Raw genomic sequence first — 18,667 nt, forward strand, 5'->3', positions numbered from 1 at the left:
ATCTCTCTCTCCCTCTCCCCTCCTCTCTGAAATAAATAAAAAATATCTTTAAACAAAAGAACCCTTCATTATATTTCAACAGAGGTAAGAAGTACTCTTTAATGGTGTTATTAATGGGCCTGACACATGTGCTATGGAGTCAGACAAGAAGCCCTCCTAGGACAATTCCAGGGTGAGTTTCCACATTCCTCTGATGTTAGAACAGCAGCCCAGATGACATTCAGCAAACTACTGTCTCACAGAACAGCCCCATCTGGCTGTGAGCTGTCAGAAATTTTATAGCTTCCAAGAGTGAAGGCTTCCTCATCATTCTTTATTCCTTAAGAAGATTAGACTCTCTCTTGCTCCAACTCTTCTGAGACCATATGGGTCTCAAGTTAGATCGGGGATATGAAGTTGTAGGCAAGGACTTAGTGGCAAAATATTGCCTTGAATTGTAAATTAATTAACTCATTAATTAAATTCACCAGGGGAAGGTTTTTTTAAGATTTCAATGACATGAGATAAAGTGATTTCTTCTCCACCACTCTTATCTCTGACCCCAATATCAGCACCCCCATTGTGGACAGGCCACTTCACCTCCAACTTCAAGAGAAAATCACAGCCCAAGGTGGGAAATGACCCAAGCTCCTGCCACTGACCCTGCATACCCATCAGACTCTATTCTCCTTTTCTTCTTCAAGTTTTTCCTAATAAAAAGGTGCCTCTGGCCCTAACCGTTTTGGCTCAGTGGACAGAGCGTCAGCCTGTGGACTGAAGGGTCCCAGGTTTGATTCCGGTCAAGGGCATGTACCTTGGTTGTGGGCACATCCCCAGTAGGGGGTGTGCAGGAGGCAGCTAACTGATGTTTCTCTCATTGATGTTTCTAACTCTCTATTTCTCTCCCTTCCTCTCTGTAAAGGTGCCTCTGAATCCATGCCTAATCCCCTCATCCATTCCCTGGATTCCACCTCCCACATCCTCAGTTCTTGACTTTATCAATTAATCTCCTCCTTCTTCTTCATGCACCCTCTCTGCTGCCTTCTTCCCAGCGGCATTCCCCATGCTCAAGTGTCTCCTGAGTTCATGGGAAATTCCTGCTCTTGTCCTATCCTCTGTTTCCCTTTATGGTCAAGCTTAGTTGAGGGAGTTACATCAATCTTCATGAATTCCTGTTCCTCACCTTCCATTTGCTCCATACAGAGGGTGCCCTACAAAGTCACCAAAAATTCCTTATTACTAAACACAAGAGACATCTTTGATTCCTCTTTAGTCTCTAAATGTTTAAAAAATTGTTCCTATAAAAAAACAAACAAACAAACATCCATTCAATCAACAAGTATTTATTGCTTTTACTAGTGCTGGGAACTGAGGATGTGGCAGTAAATGAGTACCGGCAGTCCTGGAGTCTACATTAGGAAGGAAAGGGAGCCAAGCAATAAACAAGTGAAAAAATGAACAAGGTAATTCCACAGGGTGATAAGAGCTGTAAAGACAAACAAACTAGAGTGATAGGCTAGAAAGTAACCATGGAAACCACTCTGAGCTGAAGGCACCCGTGCAAAGATCTTAGGCCAGAACATCACAGGCAGAATGAAGAACAGAGCCCCAGGATGGGCACAAGCACTGAGGAGATATGACAACATCTTATTTACAAGTACAAAAGGAGAGAACAGAAAGAAGGCAAGAAAGTGTGGTCTTCCTCAGTAGGGAAAGGGCATCTGAGTCCCAAGCAGGGTGAACCAAGCCTGGATGAACCATAAGCCTTTTACCCTTATGGTCTGGAGCCTGGCTCCACATCCCCTCCAGACCTAAGAGGAAAAGTGTGGGGAGGTGGGGAGAATGGGGAAGTATCTACTGCTTGCATCTTTCACCCTTCAATCCCAACATATCAATCAGCCAAGCTTGGGCTTCAAGTAAGCTGGGGTGGCTTCTGGAATGGACCCTGCTGGAGCCTAAAGAGAGATAGATCCACTCCAACCCTCTCCTTCCACCTTCCAACTCTGATGTAAGGAAAGTGGCCAAGAGGGGCTCCCATAAGGCTACTGCTTGGCATGCAATGGGACCCTAAGTCAAAGACAGGCCCAGAAGGGAGTATATTAGAGTTTGTTTTTTCAGATGATCAGCTTAAGAGGTCAGGGTCCTCAGGGACATGGATCCAATGTGGACTTGTATTTGTGCGTGGGAGAAAAAAATAAAAGCCCAAAGATGATGTTCTCCCAAAGCCAAGTTCCCTAACACACACACACACACACACACACACACACACACACACACACCAATCCACAAGGTGACCTAAGAGTCCTTCATTTAACCATTCCAGGGGTGGGCAAACTTTTTGACTCGAGGGCCACAATGGGTTCTTAAACTGCACCGGAGGGCCGGAACAAAAGCATGCATGGAGTGTTTGTGTGAACTAATATAAATTCAAAGTAAAGGAGCGGAGGGGAGAGCAAGAGAACCCTCCGCTCTTTCGGCTCCGTGGGCCGGATAGAACAGCCGAACGGGCCGGATTCGGCCCGCAGGCCGTAGTTTGCCCACGGCTGATACCTGTGAACACACTCCCTCCCTACAGCATGTGTATGTGTGTAGGGGGTGTGGTGGAACCAGAGTAGATGGGGGCGGGGGAGGGTTAGTTCCTATGGTGGTGATAGAGAGCCCATACTGACACCAAAGTCCTTCCCAAGCGTCTAGGGCTACAGGTAGGGGGAGTAAAACAGCAGAGATGGGCATTCAACCACAATCCTGCACCATTATGATTGGGACCAGTCCCTCCCCTCCCCCAACACACCCTTTGCATGGCCTCCTACACAGGAAGAGAAGTCTTGGGCTGCTTAACCACCCCTAACTCATCCCTCCCACCCACTTAATTCTCCTCTCCCCAAAGCCAAGCTCCTCTTTTTTTTCTCCTGATCCCAATGCAGTATCAGAGAGAAATGTGAAGGGGTCCAGCTAGGGAGAGCACGGAGGGACCAGGCCTCAGTCCTCCCCAGGAACTGGGCACTATTTCTATAGCAGCTCTCTGAGCACACTCTCGGTCCTGTGAAAGTGCCCAGGGGCCATCTGCCCACTCAGGGAAGTGAGGAGGTGGGAAAACAATTCCTGCTTCACATGGAGGGCCCATCTTAGCAGCCGGTTTCCAGGACTCCCCAAAAGAGGGGACGGGAGCAGGGCATCATGGCTGAGGCCAATAACCTGCTCAAAGCAACACAATTTGCAAAGCAATGAATTCTGAAGTTGAGACCATCCAGATGGGTTGACAATCTCAAAAGCAGTGCCTTAGAGTATTTTCTCTCACTCTGGCCGGGATCAGGAGGAGACATTCACGAATTCCTCTGTGAGGTTGGAGACAGGGGCCTGGGGCGTGTCAGGGGCTGCTTTCTCATGCCTTTTTTCTTAGCTTCTGACGCAGTACATTGGCTACATGTGGATGTAGACCACTCTGACCCTCCCTGGGAATATCTCTGCATCTCTAGATTATTTGAGAGCCTATTATCTTACTCTGAGAAGAATGTGGATCTTCCCCAGAGCCAACTATGCCTCTGACTTTGGGCTAGTACAGGGAACTCACTACAAAGAAGAAGGTCAAGGATCTAAACAGGATCAAGGATCTGCAACAGGATGCCAGGGACAGAAAGGAACAGGGGTTAGAGGCTAACACATGGGCTGGCACTTAAACCATCCTGATTCAAAGACCCTGGGGGCCTGTGCACATCCTGGGGAGAAAGGACTGCAGGTGAGAACAACAGAGCCATGCCCTGAGTTCTGGAGCCCGTGGGGCGCTGCTCAGACCCACCGACTGGAGCATAACACAGAGATGCCCCTCTCACCTCCAGGCAGGCCGCCCGGTGGCCCTCCTGCCATGGAGACCTTGGGCATCAGCAGGTGTCTGCCTCTGCATCATATTCGGAACCGGCGAGCTTGCCCAAGGGCATGTGGGTCAGGCAGCAGAATGTCCAGGAGCTGAGGCCATCCATTCACTTGAAACTCCTCTTTGGTTACTTCTTCCTTGGGGTTGGCTTGCTCCTCCTTCTCAATCTGGTTTACAAAGAGAGACATAAGAATCCATGACCCTGGTAAGGGCTCAGTTCATGTGACTGAATTTGTAGACTACCTTTGAGGTTATTTGTCTTCTGGAAAGTCATTGGAGTCCCTCTCTTTAATTTCTCAACTCTGGTAGTACCTGGCTAAAATAATATTTTTTCCTGGCCTGATCCTAGAAAAGATATTCTTTAAAGGTCTTTCTATTTTTAGGTGCAACAACTATTGCTTTTCTATTTAATCACTACAGATAAATTTTAAACACAGAAAAACACAAAGGAAATCAAAATACCACCCCACTCCTATGGGGAAAAAAAAAAAAAAAAAACCCACAAAGCTAGTCACACTGCCCAGGAATGTAAAGATGTGAGTGTACACACATATACACATAGAGCATATGCATTCACATTATAAAATTGTGACTATATTGACATGTTCCCATTTTGATGGGGACCAGACTGTATTCAAGAAAATAAACAAGCCCTAGCCGGTTTGGCTAGGTGGATAGAGCGTCGGCCTGCGGACTGAAGGGTCCCAGGTTCGATTCTGGTCAAGGCCATGTACCTTGGTTGCTGGCACATCCCCAGTAGGGGGCGTGCAGGAGGCAGCTGATCTATGTTTCTCTCTCACTGATGTTTCTAACTCTCTATCCCTCTCCCTTCCTCTCTGTAAAAAAATCAATAAAATATATTTAAAAAATAAAAAGAAAGAAAATAAACAACACCCAGGAAAGATATTGTGAAAATGTGGCCCCAGGCAAGCACTGTTTGCAAGCTCATTCTCCATGGTATGTTAACTGCAATTAACTTAGACAGTAGAACTTTTTGTGACCACCTTTGAAATGAGACTGTCAGTTTCAGATCATCATCAACGTTTTTAATTTAAAAAAGAAAAAAAAACAATAGCAAAGATGCATATCTCAGAAGTGTGCCATACTTTTGCACTACGGACTGAACTTATGGGAATCACAGCTTTTCCTATAATTTTATTTTAGACCTAAAATTCATATTAACAATAGCATTTTCCCAAACCCCAAATTATATATCAAGCTAACAATTCTGGTGCCCTTCAGACAGGATTAAGGATAAATGAAGAAACAATTTGTTGAAATTTGCAGAGTGAATTGTAGTGGCCTGGGAGGTTGGAACACATCCCTTGAAATCGGGGGAGGGAATCTTTATATTTTCTGGTTTGCCTCTATGACCTCCGACATGAAACAGCCTTTTCATATTAGAGCTCCACACAGGTCCTGCCGAATATAAAACCCTGGATGAGAACAGTAGCATAGCAGCCCACAGATCCCAGGCATCACCCTGTGCAGGTACCACTGCAATCAGCCACTGTGGCATCTTACAAAATATGAGCACCTAGTTACGTAACTGGCACTTTACTGGCAATGGCAGCCACATCGATGGCACTGGGGATGGCCAAATTGTGCAGCAACAGCCCCTGAATTCGATTTCAACAAGTGGGATCACCTGAGTTGAGGAGAATCTGCTAATAGTTAGGTTTAAATGGCACAGTGTATCCATTTAACAGTTCTAATAACATCTACCTACCTAGTGCTATAAGATACTACCTAAGTACTTTACCATAATCAATAATGAAGTAGATAACATCCTCATTTTACAGATGGAAAAAAATGTGGTTTTGAGAGAATAAGTAACTTGGACCGGCATCAGAGCTGAGATGCAAACCTGATGCCAGTGACCTTGCCCTTCCCACTGTGCCAGACTAGGTGTATTTATAGGTCTCATTCATTCAATAACATCAGCCAAGCCCCGAGTCGGGCCCTGGAGACATGAGTGTAAGACAGAGTCCCTGCTCCTGACTCATGTACACTCCAGCAGGGGAGATAGGCTGTATGGTGCCCGATATGTAGCAGTGGAGATACCACCTGAGCCTAGGGAGGGGGTGGGCATCTGCTAAGCAAGAAATATGAAGGCTGTGCCAACGCTCCTAACGACTGACAAGCATGATGATTCTGCAGACACAGGAGAGAGGTTCTCGGCTTACGTGAAATAGTTTACACATCATCCCCATTGACCAACTCAAAATAGGCCCCAAATTCTAGTAGTGATTAGAACCTCTTTGTGTTTTAAATCCAAAACACATTCATGCCCATTCACTAGTTTAATGATAGAGCATGTCAATCAATGAACCATGAGGAAAGATTAACCATATCTTGAAATGAGAATATGAAGAAAGCACAGGTATGAGTCTACAACCCAGCCCAAGTACCTTATCTGGTTGAGCTCAAGCCTTTGGACTCTAATCCCTTTTAGTGATCCAGGAAGCCAGATTTTCAAGGACTTAATCTTGTTAAAATAATTCTCTAAGGAACAAGTGTTCTAAGTGAAATAGCTTAGGTTTGCATATGGTTAAGCATACAGATTAAAAAGTAAAAAATAAAATTGTCTCTATTCATAAACAACAAGATTGTCAATGCAGAAAATCCCAGTCTATCCTCCCAAAAAGGGTAGAATAAGTGAGTTTAGCAAGATCACAGGATACATGATCAATATACAAAAATCAATTGTTTTTATATATTACCAATGAACAATTTCAATAGCACTTTTATAAACTACTTAGGTATAAAACAAAATATGTGCAAGATCTGTGTATTGAAAATTATAAAACAAAACAAAAAAAGCCAAAATAAATGGAGGGATATACTATGTTAATGGATTCAACAGTGTTACTACTTCTCCCCAAATTGATTTATAAACTCAACACAATCTCATTCTAAATTCTACCAAGATATATTGTAGAAACTGACACACTGACACTAAAATGTATATGGAAAAATAGAGAAACTTGATTAGCCAAAAACAATTTCAAAAATGAAGAACAATGTTAGGTAATTCACACTAATTGATTTTAGTACTTCCTTTAAGGCTATAGTAATTAAGTGTGGTGGTTTTGAAAGGAAAGATATATACATTAACAGAACAAAATAGAAAGTCCAGAAATAAATTCACACGTAATGGCCAAAAAATTTTCAACAAAATTGCAAAAATAATTCAATGGAGAATCTTTTCAACAAATGGTGCTGAAACAATTGAAAATTAATATGAAAAAAAATTGAACTTTAATTCATGCCTCACACCATTTAGAAAAAATTAACTCAAAATGGATAATAATGTAAATGTAAAACCTTCATTTTTAAATTTCTAGAAGAAAATCTTGGTGACCTTGGATTAGGCAAAGAATTCTTACATATAATACAAAAAGCATAACCCATAAAAAATGATAAATTGGACTTTGTAAAATTTGAAACTGGTTCAACACAAGACACTGTTAGGAAAATGAGAAAGCAAGCCACAGGCTGGGAGACAATATTTGCAAAACATATATTTGTATATAGATAAATTTTATAATCTCTCAAAATACAATAATAAGAAAAGAAAAACCCACTTTTTAAAATGGGCGAAAGATTGAGCATACACTTCACCAATAAATGGTGGATGATATACAAGCTCATTAAAGGATTCTCAACATCATTAGGAAAATGCAAAATTACACACCTATTAGAATGGATAAAATTTTAAACACTGACATACCAGGTGCTGACAAGAATGCAGAGCATTGCACAACGCTGGTCAGAGTACAAAATGATACAGCCACTTTGGAAAACAATTTAGCAATTTCTTATACATTGAAATATACAACTGCCATATGTCCCAGTCATACCAGCTCTAGTTATTTACTCAAGAGAAAAGAAAACTTATGCTCACATGAATGTTTATAGCAGCTTTATTCATAATCACCCAAAACTGGAAAAACCCTAAATCTCCTTCAACTGGCGAATGCAAAACTATGATAGGTACGTCCATACAAAGGACTACTATTCAGCAATCCAAATGAAAGAACTATTTATTCATGCAACAATGTGGTTCAATCTCAAATGCATTATGCTAAGTGAAAGAAGCCAGGCTCAAAAGGCTCCATGCTGTATGATTCCATTTATACAACATTCTGGATGAGACAAAACTATAGACAGAAAAAAGATGAGTGGTTTTTCAGGAGCTTGGGGGTTGATTGCAAAGGAGAAGTATGAGAGAATTTTATGGGTGATGAAATGTTCTATATCTTAATTGTGGTAGTGGTTGTATGCGTAGAGCTATTTTCTGAAAAGGTTGTCTATCTTAATAAACCTGACATATGTGGGATGTGTGTGTGTGTGTGTGTGTGTGTGTGTGTGTGTGTGTGTGTGTGTAGGGGTGGTGTGTATTACACATACATGCACATGCAAGGCCCTGGAGGAGACAGGAGGAAGGAAGATCACAGGTGTGGCTGACCTGATCAGAAAAGCATGCTTTGTCCTCTGAGGCTGAGGGGAAGCATTTAAAGACAGGGGTATATCCTGATAAACGTGTGAGGGCTGGTGGGCAGGCTAGCCTGGAGAGGGGCTCAGGCTCATCCATTTGTGGTGGCACCAACCCACAGGGCAATAAGGCTTTTCCTAGCCATGCTCAGCAGCCATGGGCTCAGCAGTTGGGAAACTGCAGGTGAGTCATCAGTCTGATGTAAGATCCGGGATTTGTGAGATGAAGGTAACAAGATACGGGACAATAGGATTAAGGCTATTGGAGGGAGACTGGTTCACCATGTGGTCTAGGTTAAGGACATGTGACCAGGGAGGAGCTGTCAAACTGGGGGAACACACCGCTGCCTAACCCAGGCCTCTGCACTGGGACTACCTATCATGTGCGAAGATGCTCTAGGGACCACCATGATGGGCAAAGGCCTGCTCCTGAATGGGAAGGAATTTATGATTTATGGAGAGCAGCATTCAGGAGTTCAGTCACCCAAACTCACAAAAGCAATAATGCAACCTGAGAGGCAGGCAGGGCAAGAGCCTGATCTGACAACAGAAGCTCAGGTCTCTTCCCCAACTCTGCTGTTCCCGGGGAAATGATGGGTGAATTTCTGAGTTTGTTCGGCTGACAAGACCAAAGGTAGATTACCAAGGCATAAACACTCAGGTGAAATTAAGCATAATATATGCTTGGATGCGATTTTTCCACAAACATGTAAGAGAGAAGTTTTTTCTAAGACATGACTACAAAGCCAATGTTATTGTCTGGGGAAATAGAGGGAGGGCTCAAAAAAGGGACTGGGAGGGCCAGTTTATCCAACCCTGCACGAAGGAAAGAATGCTCCATGGTTCTCTAGAGGGAGAAAATTCAGAGTGAACATCTTGGCATCAGGAAGGACAACAGGAAGACAAGTCATGTCATAGAAAATGTCTGGGATGTTTGGATCCACATGACTGAAGGGCAGGCAAGCTACCTCCCCCTAACTGCCTGGACCTTAGCAGCTGCCCCAACACCTGGTTCTAACGAGGCACACTATCCAGCCCGTTATAGTAATTGCTCATGGAAGTAAATCCTACCTTGTCAAGTATATGGGTTTATATTGCACTAGAGGCCCAGTGCATGAAATTCGTACATTGGGGATGGGGGTGGGAGGGTTCCTTCAGCCCGGCCTGCACCCTCCTGCAGCCTGGGAGCCCTCAGGGGATGTCCGACTGCCGGCTTAGTGCTACTGCGGAGGCAGGAGAGGCTCCTACCACCGCCTCTGCACTTGCCAGCCGTGAGCCTGGCTTCTGGCTGAGCCTGTGGGAGCGCACTGACCACCAGGGGGCAGCTCCTGCATTGAGCTTCTGCCCCCTGGTGGTCAGTGCGCATCATAGTGACCAGTCGTGACCATCTGAGCATCTGGACCAGGGACCTGCATCATTTCCCTTGATTGCCAGAGCCTAGTTCAGTGCTGTAGACATGGTCACGGAAAATAGGCTTGGAAATACATATGGAAACAAATTGGTCCTCCAGGCTTCCTGTGTGCAGGGCTCAAGGTACAAGATACGCTGTGAACAAATGAGTCAAAGGCACACACAGCCCTGCCCGGTGACTGGCCCCAAATCAGTCACTCACAGCCACCCGCTCTCAAAAGTGGAGCCCCGAAGAGCTAAAAGCAGCTCAGCCCAGGAAACTCTTTAATGCTTTCCCTTTTAGAACCATAATGTGTCACCTTCCACATCACAGTAATGTGGATCGTTGGTTTACGGGAGATGTAGGTCAGTTTCTCAAAGTGAGAATCTGTGACATGCTCCCCAGCTGACTCTTCTGCATACTAACTCTGTAAATACCATGTGACATGCACCCAGGGTACTATGCAGTGAGGGGCTGGGCATCAGAGGGGACATGAGACTCTCCAATACAATTAAAACCCACTATTAACTTATAAAATAGGCTCATTTCCAAATATTAAAAGGACTAAAAGTTGGCCTGCCGTGTGTGTGGGCAGGGAGAATATGGGAAATCTCTGTAGCTTCTGCCCAATGTTACTGTGAACCTAAAATTGCTTTAAAAAATAAAGATTATTTTTAAAAAAAGTTGCCGAAACCGGTTTGGCTCAGTGGATAGAGCGTCGGCCTGCGGACTGAAAGGTCCCGGGTTCGATTCCGGTCAAGGGCATGTACCTTGGTTGCGGGCACATCCCCAGTGGGAGGTGTGCAGGAGGCAGCTGATCGATGTTTCTCTCTCATCGATGTTTCTAGCTCTCTATCCCTCTCCCTTCCTCTCTGTGAAATATCAATAAAGTATATTTTTAAAAAGAAAGTTGACCTGCCTAAGATGATGCAGAGGAAATGCGCCTCTCTGGCTCACCTTTTCTCTCTACATGGATCCCCCGCCTTTTACCTTCTACTCAGCCCAGCTGACCACCTCTGTGCAGCCCCAGTGAAGCAGGGCCCTGCCCCAGACTCCTATAACCCAATGTACATACTGACTGTGACGATATTAGGACATTTATGGGATACCCTACACTGTGGCCAGCTATTCTCTTGTTTGGTCCTAGTGAATCACACACACACACACATAACTGGCTTGTCCAGTGCCATGCCCCTTCCTACAGCATGGTGTCCAGCACTCTATAAGTATGGAACCAAGTTTGTTAGATGACTGACTGACTGAGTGAATGAATGAGATTATCCCTAGTTGTTTTGGCTCAGTGAATAGAGTATCAGCCCACAGACGGAAGGGTACTGGGTTCAATTCCAGTCAAGGGCACATGCTGGGGATGCAGGCTCAATCCCCAGTAGGGGGCGTGCAGGAGGCAGCCAATCAGTAATTCTCTCTCATCATTGATGTTTCTATCTCTCTCTCCCTCTCCCTTCCTCTCTAAATTAAATTTAAATATATATATATATATATATATATATATATATATATATATATGAATGAGAGAGATTAACATTAGATGAAGTGTGTTGGGAGGATGGATAGACAAAATGGCTGAACCTCTGCTTTACACATACCCAGATATTCTTTAGAGTGACCATTCCTCCTTTCTCCAGGCTCCAGATCCTCATCTACTCAATCTGTTACTGTGGTCAATACTCTGAACTGATAAATTAATCACTTCCAGCTATGCCAGACCATGGAAACTGCCATCTGAAGTATTATGTCGATGGCACGTATAAGGAAAGCAGAAGCCACACTAGGTATTTCAAACAGAGGGGGTTTAATGCAGGGGATTGACGGCATAGGTTTGGAAAGGCTGAAAGAAGGCTCTTGAGATAACCCAGATATTAGTAAACACAGGTAGCAGCTACTAACCTTAGGGCTGGGGGAACACAAGGGAAGAGATGGTGTTACCAGAACCTAGAAGCTTTGATGGGGGACCCCCCACGGCTGGTGCCTGGCCCTCTGTGGGGGCTGCTGCGTGGCGGCTGCTTGGACTTCTGAGGGGGGCGCTGCTTGGCTGGTGGTGGTCGGACCTCTGGACGGGGCCGTGGCTGACGCTCAGACCTTGGAGGGGACCGTGGCTCAGACCTCGGAGGGGACCGTGGCTTGGCTGGTGCTCTGACCACCGCGGGGGGTGCAGCTGGCTGTTGCTTGGGCCTCTGGGGGGACGTTGCACGGCGCCTGGTTCTGAGAGGGCCAAAAGAAGCTGGAGGCTGGAGCCATGGCTCTCCTCTGCTGCTTAAGGGATGCTGACAGGAGCTGGAAACAGGGAGGCAGGCCCTGCTCCCCCTCCCACCTTCCAGTCTCCCTCTAGCACCTTCCAATGGCAGAACCTAACCGGGATCCGACTGTCAGGGGACTGGGGGAAGCGCAGCTTGCAGAGTCCCAGCCCCAGCATCACAGAGTAGAGTAGAAAGGTAGGGGTGCGGAGGAGGGGGGGTGGCTCGGAGCTGAGAGACGACAGGCCAACGCCCAGCCCAGGTGCTGATCCCTTACCTGGTCCTCTGGCAGGCACAGCAGATCCAGTCCTCTTCTTTCTTCTGGTAGAAGCAGCCACTTTTGCAGATGCTGTATTTCCGGTCCACGATCTCACGTTTGGAGTTGAGGAAGGTGAATGGCGGGCAGCAACGTATGCTGAACTGCTCAGAAAACTTCTGGTTCTTGGAGAGTCTGGGACCCTCCTTACCCGTTTTCTGACTCATCTCACTGGAAGTCATCCATGCAGGGGGAGGTGGGGAGACAGAAACAGCAGGTCAGGTGAGAGAGTGTTCGACTCAAGGAACACACTCCCTGCTACTCCCAGAGCTGTCTTATGCAACAAAAACCTGTACGGAGAACAACTAAATTAAGGGTTGATTAATTTTTTATTTTATTTTCTGGAAATGGACTCTTTTTCCCATATGTTTAGTGATCCATTTAAGATAGAAAAAGATATTACAAAGCCAAACATTACTGAGCACCTAGTGTATGGTGGTTGCTTTATACAAGTCACCTCATTTTTATAACATATGGCATTATCAACAAACTAAAGATGAGAGAAGCCAAGAAACATGACCAAGTTCATAAAGCCTGTAAGAGACAGAGGATTTGAACCCATGCCTCTAGGACTCCAAAATCCTGTGCCCTTTGACCAGGTCCAGTGCTCTCTGGGCCCCCTGTGCTCAGCCCTCCTCTCCCGGCAGCAGGGGGCCAGGCGCTGGGCCCAAACCGGACTTTGGGGGACTGAGATGGGCCCAGAGAAAGGATAAGTCTGCATAGATGTGCATGGGTTCTGGGCTGAAAAAGACTGAAAGTTGGGGAAAGAGCTCAGTGAAGAAGGGAAGGTAGAGAATGGCATTTGGAGACCTCACACAGTATGCATATGCAGCAACGACTTAACCAGCAAGCAAGAAAGCTCCCAGTGGGGAACTAGAATGTAAACTCAGAGAGGGTCCTGAAAGGACAATGACAGACAGGTGCTTCCCTCTGCTCCTCCACCACCTGGCTTTAGCAGGTTTTAAAATCTACATTCACTGTTGGAAATAAAATATTTTGGATATAAAAGTTCTGCGCAGCTGGCGTGGCTCAGTGGTTGCATGTCACCCTATGAACCAGGAGGTCATGGTTTGATTCCCAGTCAGAGCACATATAGTTACAGCCCCCTTTATAGTTTATATATTTTCATCTTCTCTCGTTTTTCTTGATTAATCTTGCGAGAAGTCATCTCCTTTATATTCTTTTCAGAAACAATCTCTTGGTTTTCTTGCTTCTCTTTGCTCATTTTTTTTTTTCTAGTTCATGAATTTCTGTATGCATTTATTATTTCTTTTCTTCGGTTTTCATTACATTTATGTTCTTGTTCTATTTCTCTATTCTTGAATCAAATGCTTCTCACATAGGCATTTATGACTGTAACTTTTCCATTAAATACAACTTTAGTTGCATACCACAAGTGTTAACATAAATCATTTTCACTTCCTTTTAAATATGGATGAGTTCTTTGATTCATCAATTCTCTTTAAAAATCTGTTGTAAAATTTCCAAGTGTTTGGAATTAATTTTGTTATAATGACTTCTAATTCTAATGCATTCTAGTCAGAGAAGAGTGTATATGATCATGACTCTGATATTTGTTGAGATTTGCTTGATAATGTCCTAGTACATATATGTTGTTGCACGTTCCACATGTGCTTGAAAAAAAATGTGCATTTTTAGAAACAATTTGGGGTTATCTAATGAAGATAAAAGTATGCACACACTGCAGGTTAGCCATCTATTCTTGGGCACAGCAGCCACCTTGGATGATGGCTCAACCGTGAAGATGAAGCCTCAGGGTTAAGCCAAAGCCTGGAGGAGCCCGAATCCGTGGTGACAGTGAACCTGCTGTTCTAAACCTGGGCTCTTGAACACTGTACACCTTTACATGAGACAATTCCTTCTCAAAGTGGACAAGGGTACCTGAAAGTCCTCATGGCAAGGAGGAAGGGGTGGCTGGTCTAGGTCATGTCCTCTTCTGCTAGACTCTGCCACAGAGTACCTGTGTGGTCTCACCTGGCCCCTGGCATGAATGACACATTACCACTTACCACTTGACCCCACCAAAGCCACTGGTCCCTACTCAGCAGCCTCCTATTGTGATCCAGCTGTCCTCTCAGCCCCTCCACACCCACTCCAGGTAACGTACGGTTCCCGTGCATGCCATGCACTACATATGGGGAATCAAGAGCCCTTTCTTGGGGCCATTGGCCTAGAGAGGTCTCCCCAACCCCCCCCCCCAAAAAAAGTGTGCTCACGCATGGGCCACATTAGATGAGGGCAGGCATCCTCCAAGGACTTGCAATCTGTCCCCACTATTCCTGTTGAAATGTGGCAGTAGGACCCGCCACACACACTTTCAAATCTGTCTGGACGTTTCTACCACACCCCTGCCCTGATTTTGAGGTTTCATCTGAAGAAAAGAGAGAACATGGCTGTCTGCCTCCTTCAGTGTCTCTCTCTCCCCCATGACTGTGCTCCACAGTACACAGAATTCTTCCACTGACTCCCCAAGTGGAAAAGGCTTGCGTGAAGGAGGCCATGCTCCTTCCCAGGCCTTTCCTTCCCTTTCCCCAACTCCTTCTTATACATGGCTATCACTTCTCACTAAACCCACCCGGCCACCCCCTCGGCCTTCAAGTGATTAGGAATAATTGTAAGGAAAAGATGGGAGTAACGAGAAAACGGCATTTTCATAGAACAAGATGGAATGTCTAGCACTGAAAGCACTAGTATTTCAAAACATGAAGAATTAACTTCAAGTGCTTAAAATATTTATCAGTTTCTAATGAATTTCTGTTAGATCTTGCCTCCATTTCACAATGTAACATTTATTCTCTGAAAATCAAAGCCCTTGAGAGCAATAAAAGCAGTTAACCTTTCATTCTCTGAGAGGAGACAGAAATAAAATATAGTTACAGGAATAATGCATGAATATGGGTGAAAATAGTAAATGGAGTTTTACTAACTGGTAAGCATAGGAGGGCAGCTGGGATAAGTGATTGAAAAAAAAAAAGACTTAATTTTGCGTATTACACAGAATCAGGGGATGGTCTTGCAAGAAACTGCCAGAACAGAAAGATTGAAGCATTCGTAACTCTATATATTTCTTAAAATCAGACTAGCTTATTAAAGGCAAGAATATAGGCAAGGGAATCCTAGCATTTTTATAAAAACACAATGTAAGCAGTAAGGCTTTGATTTTATTTAATTATTAATATTTTTATACTTGATGAATCATGGAAATAATAGGTAGCTATTTGAAGAACAATGGAATATTAGGCAGCTATTTTTAAAGATGCTTATGAAGAGGTTATACTGACATAAGAAAATATTTCTGTAATATCAAGTGAAGGCAGAAGGAAGCTAGACTATTTCTTTTTTTTAATATATTTTTTTATCGATTTCAGAGAGGAAGGGAGAGGGAGAGAGAGTTAGAAACATCAAGGATGAGAGAGAATCATTGACTGGCTGCCTCCTGCACGCCCCCTATTGGGGATTGAGCCTGCAACCCGGGCATGTGCCCTTGACCGGAATCGAACCTGGGACCCTTCAGTCCGCAGACCAACGCTCTATCCACTGAGCCAATCCAGCTGGGGCCAGACTATTCCTTGCATGTCATCAACTCCAGCTTCCAGCTGCAGCCAGCTGAGAGTCAGAGGGGCTGACCACTTCAAGAAGGCTCCCAGCTTCCTCGGACTCCTCCAGAAGTAGTCCTCTCCTCAGGGTCTAGGACAGAAGCCAGGGTGGCCTCGGCAGGAGAGAGACACACAATCAGACCCCGCCTTGAACAGGTGAGACATTGATGCTCTGGAGACTTCGAGCAATCTTAGGCCTAATTTTCAGGCTGGCAAAGACTCTCTGAATTGTTGGTGGGAGCTATTAAGACAGTTGGGACCACAGTGGACCCACTGACAGTGAAGGCCAGGTGATATATGCAAAAAAATATACACGGAAAAAGATGGGAGGTAAATACAATAGTGACACTCAGCCATTCATTCAAATACTTATTGAGTGCCTACTAAGTGTCAATTGTAAACAAGACAAAGTAGGTGCCTGTACTCATGGAGCTTAGGGTACAGTGAAGGAGACTTTGACAGATCATATTATGAACAATGTCTAATTGAAGTGTGCTGAGTGCTAGGAGTGAGTGTAGCAGTGAAATAAATTTAGATGGAGGGGCTAGGGGAGGATTCCTGAAGAAGAAACATTTAACTTGAAACCTAAAGGATAGGTGGGAGTCACCCATGTGTAGGGGAGGAGAGAGTTGCAGACAGAAGGCCCTGAGACTTGATGTGCTGAGGAAACCACAGAAGGGGGTCGCAGCTGAATATCATGTGGGCAAGACAGCCCAGGGCCTTGATGGTGAGCTAATGAATAGGAAGAATTGGACGGCACAGAAAGGTCTTGACCAGAGGAGGTAAATCTTCCTATTCATGTTCCAGGAAGATCACTGGGGCTTCTGGCAATGGAGATCAGAAGGAGGCAGAAGTGGAAGCGAGAAGACCAGTGCGGGAGGATAGGAAATTCACCTAGGGCAGTGGCCAATTCACCTAGTAAAGGTGGATCTTGGAAGCAAAGTTAATAAGACTTAAGGATGGATTGGATGTAGAGTCCATTGGAAAGGGCAGGGCAAGGATGACTGCCAGGCTTTCGGCCTGAGCAAATGCCTAATAGAGCAGTTTACTGAGATGGAGGAGATGGGGGGAGGGGAGTAAAGGTATAGTGGGACATTCATTTATTAAACAAATATTAATTGAGCATCCACTTTGTGTCAAATATGTTAATTCCGAGATGCTTATGAGGATCTAGTGCTGATGTCGCCACACAGTAGACTGGTCTGTAGTAGAAACATTGGCCTAGGCCTCAAAATTGCTAAGGACCAGAGTATAACATGAGCAAGAGGCAAGGCAGCAAGACCAACAATGAACAGGACTTGCAGATGGATTAATGGCAGGCAAGAAAGAAGAACAAACCAGATTTCTCCAATGGGGCATTTTATAATGGAAAATAGATGAACTACCCAAACGAGACACAAAAATGAGAATAGATCAAAGACCCCAATTAGAATAATAACAGCAAATACATGTCAGGAGATACAAGCCAGACACAATTCAAAGACTTCACATATTTAATCCTCACAATAGCCCTGTTTTTGCACATGAGAAAGCTGAGGACATAGAGCTAGTAAATGGGGGCCCCAAGATCTCAACCAAGGCAGACTGGTCACTATTTCTAATCTTGACGTTATGCGGTTTCTAACAGCAGACATGAAGAGGAGGGAAGCAAATCAAAGATGATGATTTAATAGAACAAAAGATACTACAAAGCTGCAAGTTAAAAGAGCTGTGCCAGTAGGGAAGAAAATATATAAACACATAAAAATATAAGGTGCTAATAACCAGAATGTTTACAGGAAAAAAATGATAAATTTTTTAAGAAACATGCAAATAATAGAAAAAAAGTAATATAAAAGCCAGTGATCATATACCAATAGGCTTAAGTCTGTAAGATTAAAAGAAAGAAATAAAAGCAAAGAAATGTCAATTCGTGCCCACTCTGAGTGGCCCAAAAAAGAGGGGATGACATTAGCAAAGAACGGGGGAAAGGCTGCCAATCAGCATGTTGGGGAGGGGGCGGTGGTTAGCAGCATTCAGCAAACAAGGACTGGGCTGGAGTCGGGTTCAATGAACCATCCAGGGTGCAAGCCCTGGGCGGTCAGAAGGATGCCTCCGACTTCCAGCAAGTGAGGAGTGCATACAGATGCTTTGACCAGGAGCTGTTTTTGGAATAAAAATTAGGGGTTCAAAAGTTCCACTTCATGCCTAGGTTTCTTTCACCTACCATATCCTTTCGAAGGCTGCTCAGCCCCACCCCTCTGCTATGAAAAACACGATCACTGCAAAGCAAATTCATCCTACATCCACCACCTCCATTAGAACCTGTAATAGTTTCTAACCCAGCCATGGGCAAACTACGGCCCGCGGGCCGGATCCGGCTGTTCTATCCGGTTCTCTTGCTCTCCCCTCCGCTCCTTTACTTTGAATTTATATTAGTTCACACAAACACTCCATCCGTGCTTTTGTTCTGGCCCTCCGGTCCAGTTTAAGAACCCATTGTGGCCCTCGAGTCAAAAAGTTTGCCCACCCCTGTTCTAACCCCTTGCTAACTCTCTCTCAGGCCAGGAGCTAATGCTTTCCTCCAAGTGCAGATTTACACAGACAATGGCTGCCGTGTGGATCAGTCCACAGCAGCAAAAAAAAATACATCTAGGAAGTAAACTTTGCAACTATCACATGCTGTCTCTAAGGATATCTTTATCCATTTGTCCTTGTTTATCCATGTGTATCCTTGGCAACCAAAATGTTTACAAATTAGTA

The 18,667-nt window shown here is 44.6% G+C and overlaps 1 protein-coding gene across 5 annotated transcripts in view; it reads right to left on the minus strand.

The window, feature by feature from the left end:
• MOBP (myelin associated oligodendrocyte basic protein) overlaps positions 1-18,667 on the minus strand; it is a 32,476-nt gene that overhangs the window by 6,275 nt on the left and 7,534 nt on the right. Inside the window, exons 3-5 of one of the 5 annotated variants that reach the window (XR_013960931.1) lie at positions 12,270-12,479; positions 11,646-11,960; positions 3,810-4,017 (exon numbers count right to left, since the gene is read on the minus strand). Coding sequence is in view for 3 of the 5 variants with exons in the window: in XM_080674977.1 (XP_080531103.1) it covers positions 11,681-11,960; positions 12,270-12,475 (486 nt within the window). In the remaining 2 variants the exon portion in view is untranslated. Of the gene's footprint in view, positions 1-1,302; positions 4,018-11,645; positions 11,961-12,269; positions 12,480-18,667 lie in introns of those variants that run through there. The other 4 variants (XM_080674977.1, XM_080674978.1, XR_013960932.1 and 1 more) reach the window with 4 other exon arrangements.

Source organism: Plecotus auritus, assembly GCF_963455305.1.
Source record: "Plecotus auritus genome assembly, chromosome: 6".
Lineage (NCBI taxonomy): Eukaryota > Metazoa > Chordata > Mammalia > Chiroptera > Vespertilionidae > Plecotus > Plecotus auritus.